Below are 12,370 nucleotides of genomic sequence, written 5' to 3'. Positions count from 1 at the left end.
ACTGGTGTGTTCTCAAAAAGGCAAAATTTGAAAGATTTGCGAACAAAGGGAACATACCTAGTTCAGTAATAGCAAACAGTGATGAAGACATTATGGTCAGTCTCACAAGCTTTTTAGCTTCAACATATGGCTGCTTATAAGGTCATAATGGCTGTTATCAGGTGCTGTTATCCCATGCATAAAGAAAAATAAACTTACCTTGAAGCCCAGCATCCCTAAGAACTTTCATGAGCTTTGCCACTTTCTGCTCTACAGTATCAGTTTCCTCCAGCAACTGCACATAGCGAACCCTTAGACCCGCAGTGCTAATGCAACGCTTGAGTTTTGCTACGGCTGGATTCTCTGTTGATGCTGGCTTTGCTGCAGGCTGTGGCAAATATGAAAAAGCAGAAGAGAGCATAGGTGGTGCTTACAGAGCAAATGTGAAAAGCTTGACATTGATAAATGAGCAGGAGAGAAGGTAATGGTATACTTAATCAGTGCTCGGCTTTTTTACAGCTGTGAGCTACGGACCTACTAAGGGCAAGTGACAAGTTCTCTGCTGCCATAAGGAATAATCTAAATGGTCCCCTTTTTTTTTTGCTTCAACTGTAGTTGCTATGTGAACACAGAGCTAATGCTCAACACTCAGTAAACATAAAAGAAACAGTTACATTAACATTTCTTTTCCAGGCTAAAAAAAAAAAAATGGCTACGTCTATTGCGTTAAAAGTTTGGACACAAGATCACTTGGCAGCAGTGAACATGTGCTCAGCACACTTTCTGTAACAAATTCTAAATAAATCAAATTCACGCTATTACATGTGATTGGTGATGTGAATGACATGTAAAAAAAGTCTCAGTTTCGCCCGAAAGACAAAGCATCAGTTGCAAGAGCAAATTAGTAGGCAGCTACATGAAGTAGGGACAGTAGGTTTATCGGCCGAATGAACTTGTAGACATTCGCTTACTAACTAAATTAACAAGCATGGTGTCACATGAGCACAAGCAAACATGAACACATCTAACTCGATGACCACGCACACCAGATGTCAGAACACCGGAGTGAGAAAGCGCGGCAGTAACGGCGAGTGAATTGACCTTCGCGCTGCCTTTTGTTTCAATGTGAACCAAGCAGCAAGAACACAGTGCACACGGATCTATCAGCACTCGTCGCACTCTGTTCCCACTGCAATTCACTTTCAAGGCCTGCGCTGCCATGCCATATGCTGCCACCGTCGAAGTAGAATGCCACCATCATCGGCTTAACCTCACACACTTTCACTCGCACATAGAGCATATGGCGCACCGTGACAATATTATAGTCTTTTGACTTTATACGGAACATCATGACGATGCCAACAGGTGAACTGCACCTGGAGTGTCCATATAATTTCTATCTGAATAAAACAGCACACCCGCTTACTATACACAAATGTTGACCTTAAAGTTTCTGGTATGGCTCAGAAGGCATGCAAGGAAGTAGTTTGCATGCTTCTGAGTAACATTTCTTGCTAGAACATATTGTTAGCCTCAATTTTAAGGTGAAAATATGATAAAGGTCTCTAGATGAACATCTACAGATGACTTGAGCATGCAGCAGGCCTTTATTAGTTGCAGAGATCAGAGAGGCAGACTGACGAGAGCACGTAAAGCATCTGCGTAACTATGCACTGTTGCATGCAGGGTTTGAACAGGTGAGGTTTTAGGGGTTAGAACCCCTATTTCAAATGATTTGCTTTGCTTACATTTCTGCCTCTAAGAATATTTGCATGGATCCCTGGGAATACATTTTTAAATTTTATACTTAAACAATTATAAGCATAACAGTTATCTTACAGAGTTGTGACTAATCCATGCATAAGTATAAGCTTGATTTTGCAAGATGAACCCCACGGGTTTAACCCTTGTCATGGCCCCCTCCAAAACACACACACAAACACACATCTGAGTACAACCATGACTGCACATGTCTGTCAACTCAAATGTGAGCAATACCCATTCGAGAACAAGCTGGGTGTAGAGTAAACCTAGAGACAAGATCACTATAGATGTGCACTGAGTGACCGCAACAAATTACTAGGCAACACTTCAGTCTCTGAAAGCATTCCGCGGACATACTGGGCGTGGCCCATTCTTCCACGTCTGTTATTCGCATGTGAATTCAGTCGCCTGCCATTTCATCACAGTGTACTATGGTGCAGAGCTTATAAAGCATTTTATCACTAAATGTATGCAAATGGAATCTTTAAGGAATGCATTTACCTGCCTAAACTGATTCAGTGTAGCTCTTTCCTGTCCATTCAAGAAATGCACTGAATGTAACACACATAAGTAGTGTATCGTGTGTGTATGAATGTGATTTGCTTAAAAGATGATGTGATGCACTACTGTCCCATAAATGCTGCTTTAGATACTATACAATGATGCTGCCAGAGGCTGGCCATTTCAACACCTTTTTGCAAACGAGATTGTATTTCCTCCATTGCTACCTGCTGCTCCCTACACGCCTCCTTACTAATGGAACTGAATTTTTCGGTCTACATATGAAATTTGATAAATATGAAAGATGAAAAGCTTATATTATCCACGGCTTCAAATTTCGGCACTCTCCTGTGATGACAGTGTGACATGAAGACAGACTCTGAGTCATTACCTTTTTAGAACAGCCTGTTGGCTCCCGTCTTGTGCGCTGTGTGTATATAGACAGAAGGCACCAAAATTGCATAAACTCAAATGACATTACATACATTCAAGATCAAATTTAAGTGCACCAATAAATTTATCCTACCTTATCACCTACCTGAGTTTGAATTTAGGTTAAGTTCTAACTTCCTAAAGTTGGGAGGGAAATTTTGCTACATTTTTAAATGTTATTCAGCAACAGTGACTAAACTTAAGAAGCTGATCGTTACAGCAGCAAAAAATTAGGTTACTTTTAACCCAGATGATCTATATATGCTTGCTATAGATATCTACCTATGGTTATCTTTTCTCATCTTTATTCAGTGGAAGGAGTGATGACATATATTGCTCACATGCTGGTCACTCGGTGCATACAAATGCATCTCTTAAACTTCCTAAACAGAATCGAACATTTTGAGTTAATTAGAATAGCACTTAGCACATTGCTTCAATTATGCTCTGCATGCATGGACGCTTTCTTAGTGCAACCATTGTTGCATGTACTGCCCTTAGATTGTGGACCACATGTTTAAATCGGGACCATTACTGCATGTTTTTGCAGGCATATGTACTGTTCCTTAAGGTTAAGAGGATGTGGGGACACTCAACTCTCTCATGTCACTTGACCTGTCTTTTTTGTACAGCTCTTATATCACCTGGCTTTCAGCTTCCCCACATGCGGCAGTGTCGTAGCTACACAGCTGCGACAAGGTGGCGTGAGTGTTTCTGTCCTAGGGTTACCCGATGGTATGGATAGCTCAGGTGCAAGAGGAAGTTGCTTCCTCCTTTTTCTGGCTTTGGGACATTAGTGCACCCGTAGTTGTGGTTCAGTGGCTATGGCAATCTGCTGCTGAGCCAGAGATTGTGGGCTCTAATCCTCGTTCTGGCGGCCACGTTCCAAAGAGGGAGAATGCAAAAAAACGCTCATGTACTTAGATTTAGAAGCATGTTAACCAAACCCAGGTTGTCGATATTAATCAAGAACCTTTCACTACAGTATTTATCACAGCCCATGAGTTGCTTTGAGGCAAGTGTGAAATCTCATTTTACTTGGGTTTGATTTGGCAGGATGGCATGCAAGGTCTGACTATGCTCTTCTTGGTGTGCTTTGTCCCTATCCCACAATATGCTTTGTGTTCAGCTTCGACGTGCTGCATCAGCTTGCGCAAACAATAGCTCGGTATATGTGCGGTGTGAGCCAAGCATCCACTACTATTTTTGTGCTTTCAATGAGGAACTATACCTCGTATGTGCATCAGCTAGCTGGCATTATTATATACAAAGAGCAATAAATGCGCCATCTGCATGTTTGCCTACTAACTGTGTTGTTGCTTTCTTTGTTGCCAAGGGCTTTCAGCCCTGCAATGATATGCACTGCAAAGCAAACAAGGCAGTCATGTGCTGTGAGATTTTGTTGTTTTAAAAGCTTCTAAGACCACTATTACTTCTTTTGCTGAAAGCCTTGTGGGAATGTTCGCTGAAGAGCACCTTACAAGTATACTAAATTGTAACAAGTTCTTCATTACTAAGCTGTGATTCAGGTTTCCCTTCACATGGAGCTGTGTCTCACATCCTCACCTTACGCTTTTTGCTTGGAGGTGGAAAGCCGTCAGCTGGTTTCTTCCGTCGCTTGTGTACCCGCGTAAGTTTCTGCTCCAAGTCCGAGATGCTGGGATTTTCCACAGTAGCCAGCTGCACAGGGGCTGGCTTCTTTTTTGGTTGCTTGTTGCGCAGTTCTGACAGTGGCTCATCATCACTTGAGTCAAAGATACCACGGGCAATTTCTGGGATCTTTCCCTTGGTTTTTCGTGGTGCTGGGACACGTTTTCGACGCACTACGTTAGGCTTTTGCGGGGACGTCTCATCTCCAGCATCTGACTCTTCACTCTTGGGCTTAACCATGATCCAGCCACCTGTCTTGGTTTTCGTCAGCTTCAGAGTAAACAAAGGCATGTCGTCCATGCTTTTGTGTTCCTTGCCATTGCTCTCTTGAGTTGGGGTCTTAGATCCTGAGAATACAAAGAATAAGACTTAACAGAATGTGTATTTTTTTCTTTTAAATTTGCAAAATGAGCAGCAACTTAAACAGTAGCAGGCACTCTTCAAAGCGACATACTCAACAGTCATATTAAGTTTCCTTGCTTAATTTAAGCTCAATTGATATGAAAACTATACAAATGAACAAAAATGGAGGAACAGAGCAATCAAACAATTTATTATGGTATTCTGAAGAATAGGTCTGAAGAATGTGTTGGTGTGATAATCTTGCTAAAGAGTCAGTGCTAGTGACTAGTATGATCACAACAATACTGTTGCCGCTTTGCTCTTAAACAGTAGCTAACCATAGACATGGGCAGATTTATAGTGCTGGCATTATTACTGCTCACCATCACTACCTCGTTTTGCCATGAATTTACATGTTTGAATTTTCACAGAGCACATTATAATGTTGAAACTCTCACCAGACTTTTCCCATGTGCCACAGTTATTGTCCTTTGTATAAGTTTTCTCATTTACAAGCCCTCACCTAAAACTGAATGTAGGTGTATCACTTTGTAGTGTGGTACACTGCACAAAGGCTTCCTCAAAACAATTTTTCTGTGCATAAAACATTTCCCCATACAGCAAAACTTGAGGCACAGCTGACCAGAAACAACAAAAGCCATACATCCAGCAATTCTTGGCAATGACAATACACTTCCTATAATTGTTCAGGTTGTAAAACGAACAGCCAGAATGCCAGCATAAAGACAAATGTTACCACATTGCATCTAAAACAAAGGTAATCAAAAGTTACTTTCGGTATGCTTTGTTGCACTACCACAAAGGCATGCCAGCATTAGTAATTTTCCTTCTTTGGTCAACTTGCTGAAAAGAAGTGCTGTAAATGGACGAGTTCCCTTGAAAAATAGCGCATCGCGAGGACGCCTTAAATGGAATGCATAAGCTTGCACTCAAAACAATACAGTGCCACTAAACATAGACTTCCTTACAAAAACTACTAAAGGGAATTCTGGCGCTAGCATCTATGGGAGCTACCATTATGGTGCTTCGGCCAGCATGGAAATGCTGGTTAGTACATTTATAGGCCTAAATTTTGTCCTTATGGCTTTTAACAACCATGCAACTGCTCAAAGTATTGCATTATAAATGCCACAATTTCCAGTGCTAGTGGATTTGCACATAATCACCTGACACAGTCGCTTAGTGGCTTTGGAGTTGCACTACTAAGTACGAGGTGACGGCATCAAATCCCGGCTGCAGCAGCTGCATTTCGATGTGGGTGAAATGCAAAAATGCCCAAGTGCCATGCATTCAGTGCGCATTAAATAACCCTAGGTGGTCAAAATTAACCATGAGTCACCCACTACACGGTGCCTCATAATCAGATTGCTGTTTTGGTGCACAAAACCCCAGAATTTAATCTAATTTGCTTCGAATCTCATTGCCTTCCGTGTTTATAAAAATAGGATTTCTTTGAAATTTAAGTCAATAAAGGCAAATAAGGCACAGTACACAAAGCCACCAGAACACCTGAAGCCACAAGCATGAAGATGGGACAAATTTGTGCACTACCCCTCGTCTCTAGTTTCATAATAAGGCAATCAACAGTGGGCAAACAAGGAGAGCTTCAAGCTAAAGCCAAAGCTTTAACGAGACCTGTCTTTGACAGGGCTGAAGACAAATCTACTAAATGAAACAGTAGCTAAGTGGGCAAACAAGGGAGGCATTTAAAGCTAATTAAGAAGTTTCAATAAAAGTGTTTAAGAATGAAAGAAAAGGAATGAAAAGAAGAAGAGCAGAACAAGGAGAGAAAAACTGTTTGTTCTCCCACTCTCTCTGTTGCTCTGTTTAAATTTGATCACCTCTGCTTCTATGCCACCAAGCAGCACAGTATCTACGTTCCATAACTGCAAGGACTGATGTTTTTGTGCACATTATCTAGTGATGTGCTCTAAAAATTAGTCTTCTTCTAACCAAGCAGTCCCTGCATACAACACGAAAGACATCAGAAGTCTGAAAATCAAAAGTCTCATTGTTTGTATATTATAAGGATGCTACACTGACAGTCACTGACTATGGATCATGAAAGCTCTGTCACTTCACAATAAGCCACTCAAGAAAATGCTTCTTGCCCAACAGAGCAACGAAAAGCGCGCTGGCATCTCTCAAAGAGAAAGTTGAGGCAGGGTCAGGGCACGAAAGCATGTACACGGGCGGGGATTGTGCACTTTGCTTCCATTTTGATGGAATAAACAGATGTCTCTTGCCCACGTCTGGGGCACCCGTCCTTTCGTTGTAAATTTTATGAACAAGACATCTAACTTAAAGCTTTGGAGTTGCTGAGGTTCAACATTGACATTACCAAAGTACTTGCGGAAGGTGAAAAACATTGTAGAGAGCCTCTCCAAGGAAAACCCTGAGTGCCATTCAAAACAGTGATGACTGGCCCAATGATGATGATGGCACGATTGCTCTCTTGTCACGTACCCACGAATGGGGATTTAGCTGCTGGTGGCTTAGGCCATGATATAAATGATGATGGTTTTCCTGGCTTGTAAAATGGTGGAATCATTGAAAAACAAAAGAAAATTTAACAACTATCACCACAAAGCTGCTTCTCCAAAGCTTGCGGAATTGCAGCGACACATTCCTACTTTGAAGTACCGCCTTAGTGAACACCTTAAATCTACAAACGGTCCACTGGATGTTCTCCCCTGAGCAAAGGTATACAGACCAGGGATTCCACAACGAAGCCGATTTTCTTCTCTGCCTAAGAATGCAACTTGAAATTGAGGACCGCAGTTCATGCTTGGCATTGTAAACTTACCAGCACACTTATCAATTTCAGTTTGTGCATCAGAATTATGAATAAATTGTTTTTTTCTGGAGAGCCTGTGATCTGTATACTTTTGCTTATGGGCGTACACAAGGCACCTAAACTAAGCCTAACTTATTGCAACAGGTACCAAATTCTTTGCAAATGCACTGTTCAGTGTAGTGCGACATCAGACTGCATGTATGCATGTCTTAAAGGAACCCAAATTAAGGCCAGACAGCAGAAAAGATTCTTGCCAACAAAGGACAGATGTATATTCAAGAAGACTCGTACACTCCTTGCAATTAGTGCCATTGAGCAATTAACCATTGAGAAATACTACGCGGTGCCACCTGCCGCGATCACAAAATTCGTATACCGCGGATAATTCAAGCATGTTTTCAGGCATTTGAGCTATACTAAATGGACTTAAACTGACTCTACCGACATGCTTCATGCCGACTTTCTAATGAGAGCGCTCCCCCTCCCCCCCCCCCCCCCAAAAAAATTGCAGCGCTAGAGGAAGAGAAAAAGTGACGACAAGGTTTGCAGTAACACACAAACAGTAAGAAATAAATAACATAACATCAACAGTTGCAAAGTTCACATATAGATTGTCATCAAGGAAAAAAAGAAGTCTTAGTTTACGTCCACTTATTTCTTCTACATTTGCACTTATATTTGTTTTCGCGGGTTTCGTTTGTACTCCTGTAGATCATGAGCAAGTATTCGCGACTGTGAAAGGTTGTCTGTACGCCTGGGTTTGCCTAGCCGAGTCCACGGTTGTCTGCGCACCTGAAATTCCGGAACTACAAGGCCAGAACCGTTTAGAAATTGTTCAATATTGAGTTACCCATCGCGATCGGCAAAACGCATATATCGCGGATAAATCAAATAAGTTTTAGGCACCTAGGGCCCTCTGGGCTGTACTTGTTGGCGATAAGGTAGCCTCGCCGCCTACGAGATTATCTGACTGAGCCATGTTGAATGCTTAGTTGCCATAGTCGGAAGTTCGAATCCTTCTATAAGTTTTTTTTTTTTAAGTTTGACGACAGCGAGCTTTAAATTCACCTCCTCCAGTGCATTACAGCTGCAGACTTGGAGCAACGCCTGACACCGGCAGAAGATGCTAAGAGCAAGTGGGGCTATACTAATTCAGGTACAACCAAATTAGGAAGGTCCATTATACTTCAACAAGACACTCCCTCCCAAATGGCTCACTCAATTACCCAATGGCCCCGAGTCCCCAGCAGCTGCGGAGCACCTGACCAACGTGGTGGTTAGACCTGTAACGCAGCAGAGGGTGCTAAGAATCTCTGGGTCCGGACAGGCCACCAATGGAAACTGACCCTTCTAATATTTAACACCCGAAGCCTCTTGACTCAGGCTAGCTTAACAGGACTCTTTGAGGAGCTATCAGACATTGTTCCGGATATCATTGGCTTTAGTGAGATTAGAAGAACTGGTAAGGCTTATACATTGCTGAATAACGGACATGTCCTCTGCTATAGAGGTCCCCTAGATAAGAAGCAATACAGGGTAAGATTCCTAATCCATAAGGACATAGTGGGCAACATTGCCGAACTCCACAGCATTAATGAGAGGGTAGCTGTAGTCGTAATCAAACTTAATAAGAGGTATAGATTAAGGGTAGTGCAAGCCTACGCTCAAACATCCAGTCATGATGATGAAGTAGAATAGTTTTATGAAGATGTTGAATTAGCAATGAGAAAAGTGCAAACTAAGTATAGAGTAGTAATGGGTGACTTCAATGCAAAAGTGGGGAAAAAGCAGGCTGGTGAACAAGCAATTGGCAACTACGGCGTTGATCCTAGGAACACTAGAGGAGAGATGCTGGTAGAATTCGAAGGAATAAGCTTCGAATAATGAAAACTTTTTTCAGGAAGCGTAGCAACAGAAAGTAGACCTGGAAAAGCCCTAATGGTGAAACAAGAAATGAAATTGACTTCATACTTTTTGCTGATCCCAGCATAGTGCAGGATGTAGAAGTGATAGGTAAGGTAAAGTGCAGTGATCATAGGTTAGTGAGGGCTAGGATTCCCCTCAATTTGAAGAGAGAAAGAGCAAAATTAGTCAAGAAGAAACAGGTCAACCTAGAGGCAGTAAGAGTAAAAGCAGACAAATTCAGGCTGGTACTTGCAAATATGCAGCCTTAGAACAGAGAGATGATGATGACATAGAGCTAATGAGTGAAACCGCAACTAGGCTGGCTTCAGAGGCTGCAATTGAAGTGGGAGGCAAGGCACCAAGGCAACCAGTAGGCAAGCTCTCCCAAGTAACAAAGGACCTAATAAAGAAACAACAAAGAATGAAAGTATACAACTCCAGAGATAAGATAGAATTCGTGGAACTGTCAAAACTAATCAACAAGGCGAAAATAAGCGATATTCGAAACTATAACGTGAGAAAGACTGAAGAAGGCATAAAAAATGGACGCAGCCTGAAATCAGTGAGAAAGAAACTTGGCATAGGACAAACCAAGATGTATGCACTAAAAGATAAGCAGGGTAATATCATCAGCAATCTCGAAGATATAGCAAAAGCAGCAGAAGAATTCTATACTGACCTCTACAGTACCCAGAGGAGTCAGGATACCTCTATTGGAAACAGTAATGAACAGGATACAGAAGCTCCTCCTTTAACTAGCGATGAGGTCAGAAGGATATTGCAAGAAATGAAATGAGGAAGAGCGACAGGAGAAGATGGAATAACAGTCGATTTAATCAAAGATAGAGGAGACGTAATGCTTGGAAAACTGGCGGCTCTTTATACGAAGTGTGTATCGACTATAAGGGTCCCAGAAAACTGGAAGAATGCAAACATTACACTAATCCACAAAAACGGAGACATTAAAAAATTCAAAAATTACAGACCCATTAGCTTACTCCCAGTATTATATAAAACATTTACCAAAATAATCTCCAATAAAATAAGGGCAAAACTGTACTTCAGTCAACCAAGGGAACAATCTGGCTTCAGGAAGGGATATCTGCGATGGATCACATCCATGTCATTAATCATATTATCGAGAAATCCGTAGAGTACAATAAGCCTCTCTACATGGCTTTCATATATTCAAAAAGGCATTTGATTCAGTAGAGATACCAGCAGTCATAGAGGCATTATGTAATCAAGGAGTACAGACCGCTTACGTAAATACCTTGGAAAATATCTACAGAGGTTCCACAGCTACCTTAGTTCTACACAATAAAAGCAGGAAGATACCTATAAAGAAAGGGGTCAGACAGGGAGACACAATCTCTCCAATGCTATTCACTGCATGCTTGGAAGAAGTATTCGAGCTATTAAACTGGGAAGGCTTAGGAGTACGGATCAACGGCGAATGTCTCGGAAACCTTTGGTTTGCCGATGACATTGTTCTATTCAGCAACAATGCAGACAAATATGACAAATGATTGGGGACCTTAGAGAGAGTGTAAGAGTGGGGTTGAAGATTACTATGAATAAGACAAAGATAATGATGAATAGCCGGGCAAACGAACAAGAGTTCAGGATCACTAGTCTGCCTCTAGAGTCTGTGAAGGAGTATGTTTACCTTGGTCAAATAATCACAGGGAACCATGATCATGAGAAGGAAATTCATAGAAGAATAAAAATGGGTTGGATCGCATGCGGCAGACATTGTCAGCTCCCAACTGGAAGCTTACCATTATCATTGAAAAGGAAGGTGTTCAATCAGTGCATTTTACTGGTGCTGACATATGGGGCAGAAACTTAGAGACTGACAAAGAAGCTTGAGAACAAGTTAAGGACCGTGCAAAGAGCAATGGAACGAAGATTGCTAGGCATAACATTAAGAGATAGAAAGAGAGCGGTTTGGATCAGATAGCAAACGGGTGTAGACAACATTCTATTTGACATCAAGATAAAAAATATGCGCTGGGCAGGTCACGTAATGTGCCAGTTAGATAACCGTTGGGCTATTAGGGTTACAGTATGGGTACCAAGAGAAGGGAAATGCAGTCGAGGACGGCAGAAGACTAGATGGAGCGATGAAATGAGGAAATATGTGGGCGCTAGTTGGAATCGGTTGGCGCAGGACAGGGGTAATTGGAGACTGCAGGGACAGGCCTTCATCGTGCTTAATTTCTGTTATAGTTTAATCATTTGTTTGGAGTCAAAAGATGACATACAAGCAAAAAAAAAAAAAGTCAGAACCAAAGGTTGACATTGCCTTTCTCAGTTTATAGTGACATACATGAAGGCAACATGTACACAAGATGGAACAAGTCCTTGAAGAGATAGTGGCACCCGTTGGGACAGCCGTCTGCATTTAACTTCAGCAATGGTCCTGATGCGACTCTGTCACAAAATGAAAACCTAAGCACAGCAGAGGTGATGACTATAAAAGATTTTCCTGGTCTAGTAGCCGTATACGGCAGAGTGAATTCAATAACATCCTTCAGTCACATCAATCTGCAACATCGTGACGAGCTGATCAGGTCACCTGAAAGTATGCCATCAAAGTATGAACCTCTGCACTCACTAAAAGCAAGCAATCAGCTATTTCTAATTGGGGATCTGCCATAGCTGGTGCCAGTGGAGTTTATATGGTTACCTTACGACCTCAATGGTTATTTGTTCCCAATTAGGCAAACAAGAAAACTAGCATTTATGCAAGTGCAATTTTTTACGCATGCCTGGCCACCTACCAAAAATGAATAAAACTCTGGGGTTTTACGCGCCAAAGCCAGGATGTGATTATAAGGTAGGCTGTAGCGGGGGACTCTCAATTATTTCGAGAACCAAGGGTTCTTTGACATGCACCTAAATCTAAGTACACAAACATTTCTCCATTTGCCCCCATTGAAGTGCAGCAGCTGCTGCCAGGATCGAACCTATGGC

At 41.8% G+C, this 12,370-nt stretch overlaps 1 protein-coding gene across 6 annotated transcripts in view; it reads right to left on the bottom strand.

The window, feature by feature from the left end:
• The window catches only part of LOC142571942 (uncharacterized), a 37,463-nt gene that overhangs the window by 19,624 nt on the left and 5,469 nt on the right, over positions 1-12,370 (bottom strand). For 4 of the 6 annotated variants that reach the window (XM_075680680.1, XM_075680681.1, XM_075680683.1 and 1 more), the window contains exons 4-6: positions 4,243-4,673; positions 2,636-2,671; positions 199-367 (exon numbers count right to left, since the gene is read on the bottom strand). In XM_075680680.1, the coding sequence (XP_075536795.1) occupies positions 199-367; positions 2,636-2,671; positions 4,243-4,673 (636 nt within the window). The remainder of the gene's footprint in view (positions 1-198; positions 368-2,635; positions 2,672-4,242; positions 4,674-12,370) is intronic. The other 2 variants (XM_075680684.1, XM_075680685.1) reach the window with 1 other exon arrangement.

Source organism: Dermacentor variabilis, chromosome 2, assembly GCF_050947875.1.
Source record: "Dermacentor variabilis isolate Ectoservices chromosome 2, ASM5094787v1, whole genome shotgun sequence".
NCBI lineage: Eukaryota > Metazoa > Arthropoda > Arachnida > Ixodida > Ixodidae > Dermacentor > Dermacentor variabilis.
The sequence above is the reverse complement of the archived record's forward strand: the minus strand, read 5'-3'. Positions and strand labels throughout refer to the sequence as shown.